Raw genomic sequence first — 17,471 nt, 5'->3', positions numbered from 1 at the left:
GAAGTAGTTATAGAAAAATTTGGTTGCAGAAAAGTTACTATATATCTTGAAATGTAAAAAAATATACGTATATATTTTGAATTGTAATATGTATTATGATAAACAACGAATAAAGTTGTTGTTTTTGGAAAATTCTGTTGCGGATAATGTTTTAATTGTACAAGAATAAATTCAACCGCAAAAACCCAGAAGAAATGTAAAAACAATTTTTTTTCCCCAATATTAAGGAACCCAAATGACTTTTTTGACGGTAAAGGTTGCCGACCCCTCGGTTAGTGAAATAAAAAAAAATGCCCCCCCCCTCATTTTAATTGCATAATGTACCAGATTTTTAATTTCCGTGTTGTTGAAGCTGATTATTCAGACTAGCATCGACTAGCTGAATTAGCTAACGTTAGCTAACATTATTATACGCTATAAGCCATACGCTCTGTGCTGTCTCAGCTTTGCTTTGCTTTCATATTCCTTCCAAACTTGGTTAAATATTCATGCATGCCCCCACACCCCAGTGGCTTTAGACCAGCAGGGGGGCCCCAGCTGTGTTTTTTTATAATTGCAAACCCCGTGGGACACATATTAGCCTCGTACAAACGAATGGACAAGACTTTATTTCCACAATGACAACATCAACAGCAAAACTCTTGAAAATGTGCTGAATATTCATGTATGGCATGTGATTTGGATAACTCCTCCCCCCCCCCCCCTCCCTCGTACAATCTGGTTTTACTACCACTTGCTGCATAATTACGCTTTAATCACCCAAAAGGCTGGCAGTCTGGCTGCTGCAGAACAGAGCAATCTTTCACCACAGCGAGTAGACAATCTGGAGATGGATTCATTTCCAAACCGGCATTTTTGTGCACCTTATTAGTTCACATATTTGTTTTGTCGCATTTCAAATAGTTTGGTTTCCGATGCTTTTAAGGATGCATAGAATCCAATTTAGCTCAGGAATTTATGGAAGCCCCTTTCCCACACTGAAAGAAGAAAATATAATAAATATCCATGCTAAGTCATAATTATCATATAAAAAGGCCTCATTTTGAGATAGGAAAGTGTCCCACCTGTTGCCAATCCCCCCCCCCGCCTGATTGTGGACAGGTGTTCATCATCACCTCTGATTGGCTAATTGCCTGAGTGGTTTTGGACCCTTGCTTGTTTTTTGACCTCTTCTTCCGCCTGCCGTATTTTGGATACTTTTGCCTTTCTGCCTTTCTGGACTGATATCTTGTGTACCGCAGCCCCCCCCCAAACCACACACGTATTATTAGGATTATTATTATTATCACATATTGTACCATACCTTGAGAACTGCCTGTCTTTGAGTCTTGAAACATGAGAATTACGAGATAAAACATAAAAAAATGAAGAGATAAAAAGTCAAAATTACGAGATAAAATGTTGAGAATCTGAAATAAAAAGTCATAATTACAAGATAAAACATCAAAAATTGAGAGATATAAAGTCAAAATTATGAGATAAAAAGTCCAAATGACGAGATAAATATTGAGAATCAGAAATAAAAAGTCATAATTATGAGATAAAACAACAAAAATGAAAAGATCAATAGTCAAAACTAAAAGATAAAAAGTCATAATGACAAGGAAAAAAAAGAAATTCAAAGAAAGAAAGTCAAAATTATGAGATTAAAGAATCCAAAACAAAAGGTCATAATTGCAAGATAAAACATCAAAAATTAAGTGATAAAAAGTCAAAATTATGAGATAAAAAGTCAAAATTATGAGATAAAACATCAAAAATCAAAAGATAAAAAGTAAATACTATGACATTATGAGATAAAAAGTAAAAATTATGAGCTAAATGTTGAGAATCAAAAATAAAAAGTCATAATTACGAGATAAAACATCAAAAATGAAGAGATATAAAGTCAAAATTATGAGCTAAAAAGTAAAAATTACAAGCTAAATGATGAGAATCCGAAAATAAAAAGTCATAATTAGAAGAAAAAACATCAAAAATTAAGAGATAAAAAGTCAAAATTATGAGATTGAAGAATCCAAAACAGAAGTTCATAATTACAAGATAAAACATAAAAAATGAAGAGATAAAAAGTCAAAGCTATGACATATAAAGTAAAAATTACGTGCTAAATGTTGAGAATCCGAAATAAAAAGTCATAACTACGAGATAAAATATAAAAAATGAAGAGATAAAAAGTCAAAATTACGAGCTAAATGTTGAGATTCCGAAATTCATTCATTTTCTACCGCTTATCCCCATGAGGGTCGCAGGGAGATTCTGAAATAAAAAGTCATAATTACGAGATAAAAAGTCATAATTATTAGACAAAACGTCCATAATTCTGACACAGAAAATGGAAATGACAAGATAAAAACTCAAAATTACGAAATAAAAAGTCAAAATTCCAAGATAAGTCAGAATTCCGACATACTTTGCTAGTCATTTATTACTTCCCAAATTTAGATTAGCAGGTGCCAACATGGTTCACAGGGTTGAATAACAGCGTCACCGTGTGAGAAAAAAAACCCTAGATGAGTAGAAATTGTGTTTGAATGCTGCAATGAGGAAGTGAAATGTAGGATGAATGAAATATAATATAATATAAATAAAATATGAGGCGGAATAAGAAGCTTCTCAGCCTTCACACAATCCTTTTTCAAATCAATGAACTTAGATTTTTTTTTGTGTGTCTTTTCAACATCGCTCGGACGTGAATGCCATAAAGCGACAAGAAATCCTTCATATCCCAGGCTGCTGCAAACAAATTGGAGTTGAGATGTTTTGGCTTCTCAGCCATCACGTTCTCCCCACAGTCACTTTCTTTCAAATGTCATCGCTGGAAGGCAAACATTTTCCATTCACTTTCAACTAAACGTCGCAGTTAAAAATATGACATGGCTCCAAATCCAAATGAGTCCCAGGTTTTATTTACAGGAATGGAGAACAGTAGTGGGGATTTGGTTTGCCGCAACCTCAGGTGTTAAAACTACTTTTTAAAAAATACATTTATAATCTTGTGGAGGTACACGATAAATGAAAATGAAGTGGATAATCAATAGACCGTATCACCATGTTTCCCTCGTCGAGAGTTCACTCTGTGCATTGAAAATCTGGTCTTGCCTCATTCTCGTCGACCCAATCTTGTGTCACGTCTTATGTCTGGTGACATGCCTTATACATATAGCATCTTTGAATGTTTGTTTTTTTACTTAATTTCGCCATTTTTATACTCGAAAATGCTTCATTTAGGCATCAAACTGGTTTCAATGGAGGAATAAAATGTCATAAAAGGTCATATTCAACTGCAAAACAGCATCAGTTATTAAAGGGGACCTATTTGACGCTTTGTATGGAGTTGTAGACTCCTACAGAGCAGCTACACACAATAACCTACACATAAATCTTTCTAGAGCTTCCAGAATCTGCACCTATTCCAGCCTATTGTACTTCTCTGAAAGGTCATGTGAAAATCTGGTCTTGTCTCGTTTTTGTCGATCCAATCTTGTGTCACGTCTCATGTCTGGTGACATGCCTTATACATGTAGCATCTTTGAAAGTTTGTCTTTTACTTCCTTTAGCCATTTTCATGCTCGAAAATGCTTCATTTAGGCATCAAACTGGTTTCAATGCACGAATAAATGGTCATATTCAACTGCAAAACAGCATCATTTATTAAAGGGGACCTATTTGAACCTTTGTATGGAGTTGTAGACTCCTACAGAGCAGCTACACACAATAACCTGCTCTAGATCTTCCAGAATCTGCACCTATTCCAGCTGCATTTCCACTCACTCCACTGTGATCGGTCCCAATACGGTTCACTGTGACATCACAGATAGCTACCGGTAAAAAAGGCTCTCTGAAACCAAGCGTTCAGAGTCATCCCAAATTTCTTTCAACCCCATGATCTAAAATTGGCATTGTTTAACCCGCTAATACAACATTCTAACAACCGGATTGGGACCAATCACAGTCGAGTTCACTGCGTTTAACCCGATAATAAAACATTCTAACAACATTTATAGGTCAGAAAAGTGGGGGAAAAAAGCATCATAGGTTCAGCACTTTGGTGCGTTTCTTCAAAAGAACAACGGCATGAATGGAGTGAGCCCTTGGCTAGAGTGTTAGAGTGTAACATCGTAACACAGTGAGTAGATTGCAATATATTGTCGTACAGATTGTTTTCATTGTACTTTTCTTTGGATGTTTTGTCTTTTACTTCATTTTGCCATTTTTATGCTCGAAAATGCTTCATTTAGGCAACAAACTGGACTAGTTAAAGGAGTTATGGAGTTGTGGACTCCTTTTTTTATTTATTTTTTTATATTATTTTTAATTTCTTTAAATTTTTTTATTTATGTATTTATTTTTTTAATATATTTTTTTATTTTATTATTATTTTTTTATTTTCATTTTTTATTTTTTTTGTTGTGGACTCCTATAGAGCAGCTACACACAATAACCTACACATAAATCTTTCCAGATCTTCCAGAATCTGCACCTATTCCAGCTGCATTTCCACTCACTCCACTGTGACATCACAGATAGCCACCGATAAAAAAAAAAAGCTCTCCGAAACCGAGCGTTCAGAGCCATCCCAAACTTCTTTCCACCCCATGATCTTAAATTGTCATTGTTTAACCCGATAATACAACATTCTAACAACATTTATAGGTCAGAAAAGTGTGAAAAAGCATCACAGGTTCAATTTAATAATGACATTTAAGAAAAAACCTGCCAAATGGAGCCTCCAAAATTCTTCATCCCCGCCGTGTTCCTGCACCTCCTGACACCAGCAGAGGGCGAGTCATTTTATTATTCCTCAGTTATCAGCGTAGAGCAGCGCTTCTCACCTCCAGCGAAAGACAGCGGCTCCCAGCTTCTCACTTTTAGCTCCTCTGAGGGCCCGCGGAGAGTCTTATGTAACCGCTGATATATATATATATTTTTTTTCTTTCTTCCTTCCATCACAGATAGAAACATTGTTTGGCTCATGCAAGATGCGTTTGTCTGTCATATGCTTTGTGAGGATGCGGCGTTGTCGTACATTGGTCTGGTTTTCGTCATCAATAGGTTCAACACCTTTGACTTTTTCGGACGACTAATAAGAAATTCCACGTTTCAATGTGAAAAAAGACAAGGCACACATACAACTGACATAGTACTGCATTCAGAAAGCCAGTATACTCTGTGTTTATGCTAGGACTGCACATATGAATATATATGTATATAATATATAGGCCACCCCTCACTGGAAGTACTTGACACTGCCAGCGGATTTAAGCGACAGTCATTCTGATTGAAATGCACGACCAGTTTGACCCGAGGGACCGCCTATCCTTCCACGCTTCTTTCTGTCCGACGTGTGAGCAAAATATGAAATAGTCCCGTCCGTATTAGCATTCCCCCGATGTTAGCGACGTGACCGATCTAGTTAGTCGCAGATGGTTTTGCTCGTCTTCGAAGACTCTGTAGGTCAAATGCTAATTAAGCTCGGACTCTAACTTAAGATTTTACTTAACATCAGTCGGACCTCTGACCAACCCACCCCACCCCCCACCCTCCACCCAATACAGAAATGACTTTCACTTGTATACACAACAATAACAGTCAGTCTTGTTTATGCAAATGTCCGTCTTCTGATGTTATTTTTGGAGGTGCTTACTATGTATGTATGTATGTGGGGGTGGGATGGGGGGGGGGGGGGGGTTGTGAGTCAGATAGAGAGACTGTGATTTTGAGATGAAACATCATACTGGGCTTCGGCCCAAAGCGGGTCTGTGGTTTCATGTGAAGAACCTGTCTTCTGTTATATTGTCGTCTAAAACAAACGATACTGAAAACTTGTCTATGGAAAAATGGCTGGGATCGATACATCGGCTTTTTAACAAAACATGTTAAGGAAGTGCTTTGTTTTTTGTTTTTGTTTTTTTTTTACGTTGACATTAAGAACATCTGAAGCTTTTTCATGGTGACATCTTGAGCCCCTTTTGTTTCTATTTCCATTATTTTCTGTCATAAGAATTTATTTATACTTTCATGCATTTCTATGTCAGGCATACCCAGGTGTAAATATTGATTTCTCACGCCAACTCCGACCCCCCCCCCCCCCCCCCCCCTTAATGGCGAGCCAATCACTGCAATTCATCACAAAGCTAGCTGTGTTTTGGTCGCGGTTCAATGTGAGGTTTCCATGATTGCACGGAAATAGCAACTATCTGTTGTGATCGGTCAATGGCCTTGATAGCAGCTTAGGGGCCCAATGGGCTGGAATTGCACCGGTCGACATCAAACATGGAGCAGTGATGATGAAGAGGTGTCGATAAGCCACTTAAAGTCTTACTGCACATGATTTTTATAACACAGGAGCGTCCGCGATGCGGCTTGTGGCCTGTAGCTGTTATTTTTATTGCACTGCAGCACATTGGGAAAATATCATTGAACAAGAAAACATAAAAAAAATGAAAAAAAATTGGAATAAAATCTAAATAGTAAGAGGAATTAGTAATCTGACAAAAATAGTCACATAACTTAGAAGAAGTTGTAATATTATTAGGAAAATAACATTTTAGTCGTTTTAGTTGCATTAAAAAAATACCAAACACAACAACAAATAACGCTGGAATTTTTGGAAAATTTGGTTGCGGAACATAAAGTCATTATTAATGCAAATAAAATTGAAAATAAGCCAGGGAAAAACTAATATTGCGTATATAAAGTCTGGCACATGGCACTGCTTGAGCCTATCCCAGCTGTCATCGGGCGAGAGGCAGGGGTACACCCTGGACTGGTGGCTAGCCAATCACAGGGCACATATAGACAAACAACCATTCACACTCACATTCATACCTATGGACAATTTGGAGTCGCCAATTAACCTAGCATGCATGTTGTTGGAATAATTTTACTTTATTTTAGTTTTATTGTGTGCGAGATTCATTGTTGTACTTTGTATACAAAATGTTGAAATAGAATTATTCTTGTTTTGTCCCCCCTCATCCCAAGTGCACATTCATTCATTCATTCATTTTCTACCGCTTATCCTCACGAGGGTTATGGGTATGCTGGAGCCTATCCCAGCTGTCTCACATTCATACCTATGGACAATTTGGATTCGCCAATTAACCTAGCATGTTTTTGGAATGTGGGAGGAAACCGGAGTACCCAGAGAAAACCCAGAGATGGCCGAGGGTGGAATTGAACTCTGTTCTCCTAGCTGTGAGGCCTGCATGCTATCCACTCGGCAGCCTATAAGATTTATTCCTGTAAAAATTATTTTTTTCTCTTGTTAGATTACAACTTTACAAAATATTATATTCATTACTATACATATTAATTGGGTTATGCTGGAGCCTATCCCAGCTGTCTTCGGCCGAGAGGCGGGGTACACCCTGGACTGGTGGCCAACCAATCACAGGGCACATATAGACAAACAACCATTCACACTCACATTCATACAAATGGACAATTTGGAGTCGCTAATTAACCTAGCATGTTTTTGGAATGTGGGAGGAAACCGGAATACCCGGTGAAAACCCACGCATGCACGGGGACGAGAACATGCAAACTCCACACATGGAATTGAACCCGGGTCTTCTAGCTGTGAGGCCTGTGTACTAACCATTACCACTCGTCTGCCGTTCAGCCCACTCACATTCATACCTATGGATAATTTGTAGTTGGCAATTAACCCGGAGAAAACCCACGCATGCACGGGGACACCGTGCGCCCTTAATATATGAGGCTTTTTAGCATGTCGACATGTGTTGCTTTACAAAATATCAAAGTGGGAAAGCATCCTTTCATTTTTCACCACGTGGCCCTTACTGGAAAGACGTTTGACCACCCGTCCGGTACTGCAGGAAATAATGAGCATGTTTACGTGCATCCACATCCAAACAAAAACGCGTCCTCATTACCCGTGACTCACCAGCCACCCCGAGCAGTGAATCACCTTTTCATTTCACCTCTGACTTGTGCGTGTTAAACTTCACGCCCACGGCCACTCGCTATTAGCTTTCTTCTGACCCCACCCGGCTCGCATACACAAACAATCACGGTTTGACATTTCATGTCGTCGAACTGCCGTGCGCAGCACATGCACATTGTGAAGTGTTCCTATTGGTCGGGAGCTGAAGGGCTTCGTCTTCAACAAGTGGACGTTAGTCATCATTGTCAAGTGACTGCGTCTCTCTGAGGCTAAAACCATTTGCATTTGTTTACATACTTGAAAACATTGAATCATAACATAACAGCGGTCGAGTGGTTAGCGCGCAGACCTCACAGCTAGGAGACCAGGGTTCAATTCCACCCTCGGCCATCTCTGTGTGGAGTTTACATGTACTCCGTTTTCCTTCCACATTCCAAAAACATGCTAGGTTAATTAGCGACTCCAAATTGTCCATAGGTATGAATGTGAGTGTGAATGGTTGTTTGTCTATATGTGCCCTGTGATTGGCTGGCCACCAGTCCAGGGTGTACCCCGCCTCTCGCCCCGAAGACAGCTGGGATAGGCTCCAGCATAATAAATTAATATGTATAGTAATGAATATAACATTTTTTTAAGTTGTAATCTAACGAGAAAAAAAAATCAAATTTTTACAGGAATAAATCTCATAGGCTGCCGAGTGGATAGCACGCAGGTCTCACAGCTAGGAGACCCGAGTTCAATTCCACCCTCGGCTATCTCTGGGTTTTCTCCGGGTACTCCGGTTTCCTCCCACATTCCAAAAACATGCTAGGTTAATTGGCGACTCCAAATTGTCCATAGGTATGAATGTGAGTGTGAATGGTTGTTTGTCTATATGTGCCCTGTGATTGGCTGGCCACCAACCCTCGTGAGGATAAGCGGTAGAAAATGAATGAATGAATGTAACTTAAACCAGGCTGCACGTCAGACGAGCAGTTAGCGCGCAGGCCTCACAGCTAGGAGACCCGAGTTCAATTCCACCCTCGGCCATGTTTGGATTTTCTCCGGGGGGCTCCAGTTTCCAAAAACATGCTAGGTTAATTGGCGACTCCAAATTGTCCGTAGGTATGAATGTGAGTATGAATGGTTGTTTGTCTATATGTGCCCTGTGATTGGCTGGCCACCAGTCCAGGGTGTACCCCGCCTCTCGGCCCGAAGACAGCTGGGTTAGGCTCCAGCATCCCCAGCAACCCTTGTGACGAAAAAGAGTCAGAGGACTCTGAAACAAAGAGAAGCTAAGAGAAGCAGAACAATTACCTGAAGGACAATGACGCTGTCTGTAAGTAATGTGCAAAATGTGCAAATAGAATTATATGAGAAATGTGGTATTTTCGTCAACTTCTACATGTGTTGCTTTACAAAATATTAAAAATATTGCAGCGTTTTTTTGGCCCTGACACCCCTGCGCCTTCAGGAAATATCCAACAGTAGCACTTACAGGTGCAGAAGACTGGATGGACTCTCCCACAAGTCAGTACATGACCATGTCTCCATGTCATTCCATGCTGTTATGAGCGAAAAGACATCTGCAGTAAGTGATAGACTGTGATTGAATTTGTCACAGCGCACAGGCGAGAATAAAAAAAAGGAAGTGAATACCCTCAGGCTATCTGCCAGTCCTCAGTGGAGCATAAAAGAAGCCCCGGAGTGCAAACATTTACAACATTCAGCCTATCATGTGCCGACAGAACACACCGCCTCATGATTGCGTCAACCTATAAACATAAAGGAAGCCATCAAGCATGCGACACAATCAGCCGTACCCTCTGGTCAGCCTCCGTCCACCTGCCTGCCCGCGTCGCCGTGACAACCGACCACCTGGACACGCCGCTTCTCTGATTGCAAGGCTGGGTGGATAATGGCCACATGAAAGCAAAGCCAAAGCGTGTCCAGCAGTTGTTTTGTTTGCAGGTAAAAATAAATCAGTAGGGGAAAGTACAGATGTTGAGAAGCTTGACTTTTGTATTTGTATTATTAGTGTGACTCCATCTATCTATGTCTTATGTCTTATTTTCTCTTATTATGTATACTATATTGGGCAATACGAGTGTAAAGGGGAAATAAGTAAAAAAAAAAAGGAACTTTCCCAAGATGCTAACATGTGTGACTTTATATTATGTCTTATATGTTTTATTTTCTCTTATTATGTCTGCTATATTGGGCAATACAAGTGTAAAGGTGAAAAAGAACAAGGAATTTGTGTCTTATTTCTGTCTTATATGTCTTATTTTCTCTTATGTGTACACATTTTTGTAATACAAGTGTAAAGGTGAAGCAAGTAAAAAAACAACAAGGAACTCTTCTGATGCCAACACGTGTGAGTGTATATTATGTCTCTTTTCTGTCTTATATGTCTTATATTGTCTTATGTTTACATAATGTGTAATGCAAGTGTAAAAGTGAAGCAAGTAAAAAACAACAAGGAACTCTTCTGATGCTAACATGTGTAAGTGTATATTATGTCTTATTTCTGTCTTATATGTCTTATTTTCTCTTATGTCTACATATTGGGTAATACAAGTGTAAAGGTGAAACAAGTAAAAACAACAACAAAGAATTCTTCTGATGCCAACATGTGTGAGTGTGTATTATGTCTTATTTCTGTCTTATATGTCTTATTTTCTCTTATGTCTACATATTGTGTAATACAAGTGTAAAGGTGAAACAAGTAGAAAATGTAACACGGAAGTCTTCTGATGCCAACACTTGTGAATGTATATTATGTCCTATTTCTGTCTTATGTTTTATTTTCTCTTATGTTTACATATTGGGTGAAACAAGTGTAAAAGTGAAGCAAGTAAAAAACAACAAGGAACTCCTCTGATGCCAACAAGTGTATGGAGTATGTCTTATTTCTGTCTTATATGTCTTATTTTCTCTTATGTCTACATATTGGGTAACGCCAGTGTAAAAATTAAGCAAGTAAAAAACAAGGAACTCTTTTGTCATGCCAACATGTGTGAGTGTGTATTATGTCTTATTTCTGTCTTATATGTCTTATTTTCTCTGATGTCTACGTATTGGGTAATGCAAATGTAAAAGTGAAGCAAGTTAAAAAACAACAAGGAACTCTTCTGATGCCAACATGTGTGAGTATATATTTTGTCTTATTTCTGTCTTATTATGTCTGCTACATTGTGCTTTAAAAAGCAGCTTCCATAGCTGCCTTGGAATACATTTGGCTGGAACAAGGCAGTCAGTCATGCAGAGCACATGCTGGAGCTTAAGCAAAATGAGACGACAACAAAACATGAGCTCGGTGCCGCTTTGAAGTCAGAACCAACACAAATCCCAAGAAGAGCGTCGCCTGTCTTTGCTCCCGACTAAAAAGGGATTACAGTTTCTCTCAAAAATAACACTTGCGCTAATCTCCATGTCTGTGCGTATATCCCCACAGTGGGGTAAAAGGGACTCATCCCAAATAAATATTAGTAGGATTTGTGCGGCGACAACAGCAAGGTTGTTGTGTTTTGGTGGTGATTCAATTATGCTAATTAGCCCAGCACAAACATTTACAAGCCAGTTAATTACTGGAATGAGTCAAGCATCCTCATGAGCAAAGTTCTCCCTTCTGTAAAAAAAAAAAAACGCAGACATGTGAAGAGAAAGCCATGCAGAAGTAGCCTCGAGGAGGATGGATGTATTCGAATCACACAGCTGTGATTAATTGAATCACGAAGCAATCTGGCATTAGAGCAGGATAAAGTGGATGACTTCTGGATTGCTTCTGTTGTTGGCAGAACACTTTGGCTTTTTATTCCACTAGTGGATACACGGGATTGTATATACATTGATTGTTTTACTTGGTATCATAAGATATTGCATATTGGCAATTTAATGAGATGTCATTTTTTCCTAATTAAATCCATCAGTGACGCCAATTAAGAGCATTACCAAAAGATGGACACGCCAAGTGGGACCCTGAAACTGGAACATGGACAGTGACACATATAAAAGCATGTCGGACTAATTTAAGAAATCAATAGACAGGCTCGTAGGGGATTATTGAAAAAAAGATCCCTGTAGATCACGTGACCTGGTTCTGTTCATTGGAAAAAGCACATGTGCATGGGAAAATACCCGGAAGTCGATGCCCACTGTGGAGATGAAGCTGCCGGCCAGGAAAGCTCCGTCCTTGAAGCGGACCAAAAGGCAGGTTTTGCCCACACCTGAGTCACCGATGAGCATCACCTGCACACAAAAGAAAAAAACAGTCAGTGGAATTTCTTAGTTACTTCCTCATTCATTCATTTTCTTCCGCTTATCATCACAAGGGTCGCAGGGGGTGCTGGAGCCTATCACAGCTGTCTTAGGGCGAAAGGCAGGGGTACACCCTGGACTGGTGTCCAGCCAATCACAGGGCACATATAGACAAACAACCATTCACACTCATTTAAGGTATTTCCAACTTTCAAAAGATGGCTTTATAAAACAGCTTATCATATGATACTGGTGAATTTTCTTTTCGTTATTTGATTTTTTTTAATATTATAATTTGTATTTATATTTGCTTTTTTTGTGTTAGATTTGTTTTAAATTGTAATTTATTTTTTTATTACGTTTTTTATTTATTTAATTTTTATTAGTTTTATTATTAGTTTAATTTTTTTTTTTTTTTTTAAACTGTATTTTCAAGCACTATATATATATATATGATGAGGGGCCAACCGCCGGAGCAGCAAGACGACAAAATCTTCATGCTGGAGCCTATCCCAGCTGTTTTCAGGTGAGAGGCGGGGTAAACCCTGGACTGGTGGCCAGCCAATCACAGGACACATATAGACAAACAACCATTCACACTCACATTCATACCTATGGACAATTTGGAGTGGCCAATTAACCTAGCATGTTTTTGGAATGTGGGAGGAAACCGGAGTACCCGGAGAGAACATGTAAACTATGGTGGGATTGCACCCGGGTCTGTGAGTGCGTGCTAACCACTCGACCGCCGTGCAGCGCTACTTTCGTCAAATCCAAATATTTCATATAACAATAGTGTGTTCATGGCTGACTGCTTGTTATGCTTTTGCTGTTGGGTTAGGATTAAGTAGATTCATGTTAATTCATGTTAAGGGTATGGAATGGTATTGGATTGGTTGGGGTTTAGGTTCTCTAGGGATCTGGTTGGTTTAGATGAGAATTAGTGTTGGTAATGAGTTAAGGATCAGGTTCCTTGAAGGTTCGTATTAACTTGTGTTTTTCTGATGGAGTACTTCAGGGAAATTGTGTTTTAAAGTTATTTATAGATGTTAAAATGAAGGCGCTTCGAGTAGGAGTGAAGGGATGCCAAACTACGATGATTATTTTCAGCTATAAAGAGTTTATTTTTATCTTTGCAGCTGTTCATCTCCACCTTTAGAAGTCTCTGCCAGCATCATCAAAGGTGCTGAGCAATAACGCTGTCTCACCGAGAGGGATGTGGCCGTAATAAAGCGGGAGATTTATATCGTTTGTGTGGCGCTGATTCATCATTAATGTTGAGGTAGCAGGCATATATGTCTTATTTTCTCTTATAAAAAAACATGGAACTCTCCCAATGCTAATATACATCAGTTTATATTGTGTCTTATTTCTGTCTTATACGTCTTATATTCTCTTATGTGTAAATATTTTGTAATACAAGTGTAAAGGTGAAGCACGTAAAAAAACAAGGAACTCTCCCAATGCTAATATGCATCAGTTTATATTGTGTCTTATTTCTGTCTTATATGTCTTATATTCTCTTATGTGTAAATATTTTGTAATACAAGTGTAAAGGTGAAGCAAGTAAAAAAACAAGGAACTCTCCCAATGCTAATATACATCAGTTTATATTGTGTCTTATTTCTGTCTTGTATGTCTTATTTTCTCTTATGTGTAAATATTTTGTAGTACAAATGTAAAGGCGAAGCAAGTAAAAACAACAAGGAACTCCTCTGATGCCAACATGTGTGAGTGTTTATTATGTCTTATTTCTGTCTTATATGTTTTATTTTCTCTTATGTGTAAATATTTGGTAATACAAGTGTAAAGGTGAAGCAAGTAAAAAAACAACAAGGAACTCTCCCAATGCTAATATACATCAGTTTATATTGTGTCTTATTTATGTCTTATATGTCTTATTTTCTCTTATGTGTAAATAATTTGGAATACAAGTGTAAAGGTGAAGCAAGTAAAAAACAAGGAACTCCTCTGATGCCAACATGTGTGAGTATATATTATGTCTTATTTCTGTCTTATATGTCTTATTTTCTCTTATGTCTACATATTGTGTAATGCAAGTGTAAAAGTGAAGCAAAAAAAAAAAAAACAACAAGGTTGAGGTTGCTGCCGAAATAGGAGGCGGGGCTACAGCCACACTCAACACTGACACGGAAACAGGAGTTCAGAACATTCAGGTAGCGATTCTCCCATGCTGGAATACGCTGCAGTATCAGGCTCAACAGGTCAAATGAGGTTAACGGATCCTAATGGAAAACTTCGATAGAGGCGTCTATTTGACTGCATGTCCAAGTGAGTCCACGGCGCAGCTAAATAGGACGCTAGTAAAGTGGATCAAGTGAGTTATTCTCACACATCAAACAGCTGCCTCAGACGGTCGAGTCGGTTGGCACGGGCCCCTGGAGACAGGTTTCTGTGAGAAGGAGCTTTTTATTTTGGTTGTGAAGATGGTGACACTTTCTTTAATGGCACGGCTGCATGCATCGGGGTCAGAGCACATCATGTGCTGTCGTGTGTGTGTGTGTGTGTATGTGTGTGTTATCAGGTGGTGTGCACCTCTCCAGGCTATCGATCGTTTATTGACACAGCTGGTGTCAGGAGCATGCTGCTGTTTCATGAATAAAGGAGCTTGCATGGTTGGAAGGAACCTCCATGCAAACCTGAGTGGAAAACAACACATGACAGCTTAAAAATATAAACATAAAAAAATATATATATTTTTTTTTCGGTAAAAAAAAAAATAAAATAAAATTATATATATATATATATATATATATATATATATATATATATATATATATATATATATATATATATATATATATATATATATATATATATATATATATATTCAGTTATTGTAGGGATTGGTTGTGGCAAATGAAATCTTCACATTAAAAAATATTCATGGAAAAAAAAATTCAGTTATATAAATAAATATATTTTTTTTTTCGGTAAAAAAAATAATATTTTTTTCCATGAATATTTTTTATGTGAAGATTTCATTTGCCACAACCAATCCCTACAAGAACTGAATAAAAAGTACGTTTTTCAGATAATAATAACAATAACAATTTCATAATTATAATTATTATTATAATATAATATAATATAATATAATTGTAATTATAATTATTATTATTTAAAGCATAAAAAATATATCCTATAACTGTTGAATTTTTTTCCAATAATTTTCCAATGGCGTACATCAAGTCTGTATGTCAAAAATAACACATTTTATTCTGTATAAATTGCATGAAATTATATTTTAAAAGCATAATAAAAAAATATACTATAATGTAACAGTGGTGTATACAAAGTGTCCATACAATGCTGCATCAAAATTAAGACATATACATACAATTAAAAAATAATATAATCACATAAAAATATGTTTTAAAAATCATAAATAATATAAACAGTAATTTACCATTTTTTTTTAAATTTAATCAAGACAATATTTTTTCCAGTATTTTTCCGGTGCTGTACATAACATATCTATAGTATATAAGAGCTGTATCAAAAATAATACATATTAAAAACAATAATAAAAACAATATTATAGCACAAAATATGCATAATAAAAAAGTATAAAAAATATATAACAATTATAAAGAATGTAAATAAATATTTGATTTTTTTTAAATATTTTTCAGTGGCGTGCATAATTAAAATGTGTTTCTAATATTTTGTCCCTTGTATGTAATGTAGTGACGTAAGGTATGCAACACCTTGGAAACAGTGCTCTTGAACGCCACCTTAACACTACAATAAGAAACATAGAGGGGTACCTAATGTTGTGGCCTGACGTTAACTTCAAGGTCTTCTTTCCTTACCTTAAATGCAATGTCGTAAAACTCGCTGCTGTTGCTGATGGGGGGTCTGCTGGGATGGACCACCCCGTTCATCTGCACAAGACTCGCACCTTTCCCGCCACTGCCTTTCCCGGCGGGGCTGCTTGTATTTTTACCCCTGGAAGCCTTCTTACGAGACATGTCCTCAAAAACGCTCAAAACTTGAAAGAGTAAACGAAGGATTACAGGAAAAGATCGCAAAAGTTGCAACAAACACCAAAAAACAAGGCTTATTTGATCGAACGGATACTAAAAAAACTCTCATGGGTATCGGTTGCGTGTCAAATATCCACATGAATGGATCTCCACAATGTTGTGTCTTCCTGCCACCGCCAGTTTGCTCCGCTGCGGGCTGCACACCGAGAGCAAGTGAACGCACCTTTGGAGTGAACACCATCATGACATAAGGGGGCGCTGCATCTGCACACACGCACGCGCACATTCACACGCACACGCTTGTCTTTTACCTTTATCTTAATACACAAATAAGATCAACAGAGCTGGCATTCGTGAATAATGAAAGGAAGCTGGTAGATGAGCTATCCATGGTGCTGAAATAACGATGCACTTTTAACCATTTAATTATTATTAGTATTAAAATTACATATTCACTTACCTTTCAGTGCTTAATGCACGAATTCAATGAAATACATTTAATAAAAATATATCATGGCACAGACCAGTCCAGGGTGTACACCGCCTCCCGCCCGACGACAGCTGGGATAGGCTCCAGCATAATATATCCAAACATATTTTTAAAAAATGGATTTAGTGCATTTAATTTTGTAATTGTATTGTATATATATTCAATTTATTTATATGTTACATTTTACTAAATACATACATTTTATGGATAATATAAAATACATTTTATAAAATATGTATTTTCCATTTATTTATATTTTATGTTTTTATTAATTTTTTACATTTTCATGATATTGTATATGTACATATTATTAATTTTTCATGTGTACATTAATTTATTATATATTATAATTTTTTGTAATATATTGCCGTATGTACACTTTGTTATTGTGATATTTTATAATAATATAAAATACATTTTATAAAATGTGTATTTTCCATTTATTTATATTTTATTTTTTTATTACATTTTTCATATTTTCATGATATGATATATGTACATATTATTAATTTTTCATGTGTACATTTATTGATTATATTATTATATTTTTTGTAATATATTGCCGTATGTACACTTTGCAATATTTTATAATAATATATAATATAATTAAAGAATGCATTATGTTCAATATTATATATGCTATACAATAGTATGTGTTAAGGTATAACTATTAATAACAGACAGTATATACAGTATAATAGCAGTTGTTTGGCGCCTGTAAAACTGTGCTTACAATGTTGTACCACGAGAGGGCGACATGAGACAGATGAGCTCCAGTACGGGTATTTTGATTATGATAGTAACGCTGTTTGTAATATTC

General features: G+C 37.1%; 1 protein-coding gene across 1 annotated transcript in view; it reads right to left on the bottom strand.

Moving 5' to 3' along the window:
- Positions 1-16,374, bottom strand: part of LOC131102992 (ras-related protein Rab-26-like) — a 38,955-nt gene extending 22,581 nt beyond the window's left edge. The window contains exons 1-2 of the mRNA XM_058048778.1: positions 15,988-16,374; positions 12,032-12,142 (exon numbers count right to left, since the gene is read on the bottom strand). Of these exons, the coding sequence (XP_057904761.1) occupies positions 12,032-12,142; positions 15,988-16,146 (270 nt within the window). The 5' untranslated portion in view covers positions 16,147-16,374. The remainder of the gene's footprint in view (positions 1-12,031; positions 12,143-15,987) is intronic.
- Positions 16,375-17,471: the final 1,097 nt, after the last annotated feature.

The sequence above is a fragment of the Doryrhamphus excisus genome, chromosome 15 (assembly GCF_030265055.1).
Source record: "Doryrhamphus excisus isolate RoL2022-K1 chromosome 15, RoL_Dexc_1.0, whole genome shotgun sequence".
NCBI classification, from domain to species: Eukaryota; Metazoa; Chordata; class Actinopteri; order Syngnathiformes; family Syngnathidae; genus Doryrhamphus; species Doryrhamphus excisus.
This window is presented reverse-complemented; position numbering and strand designations above follow the sequence as displayed.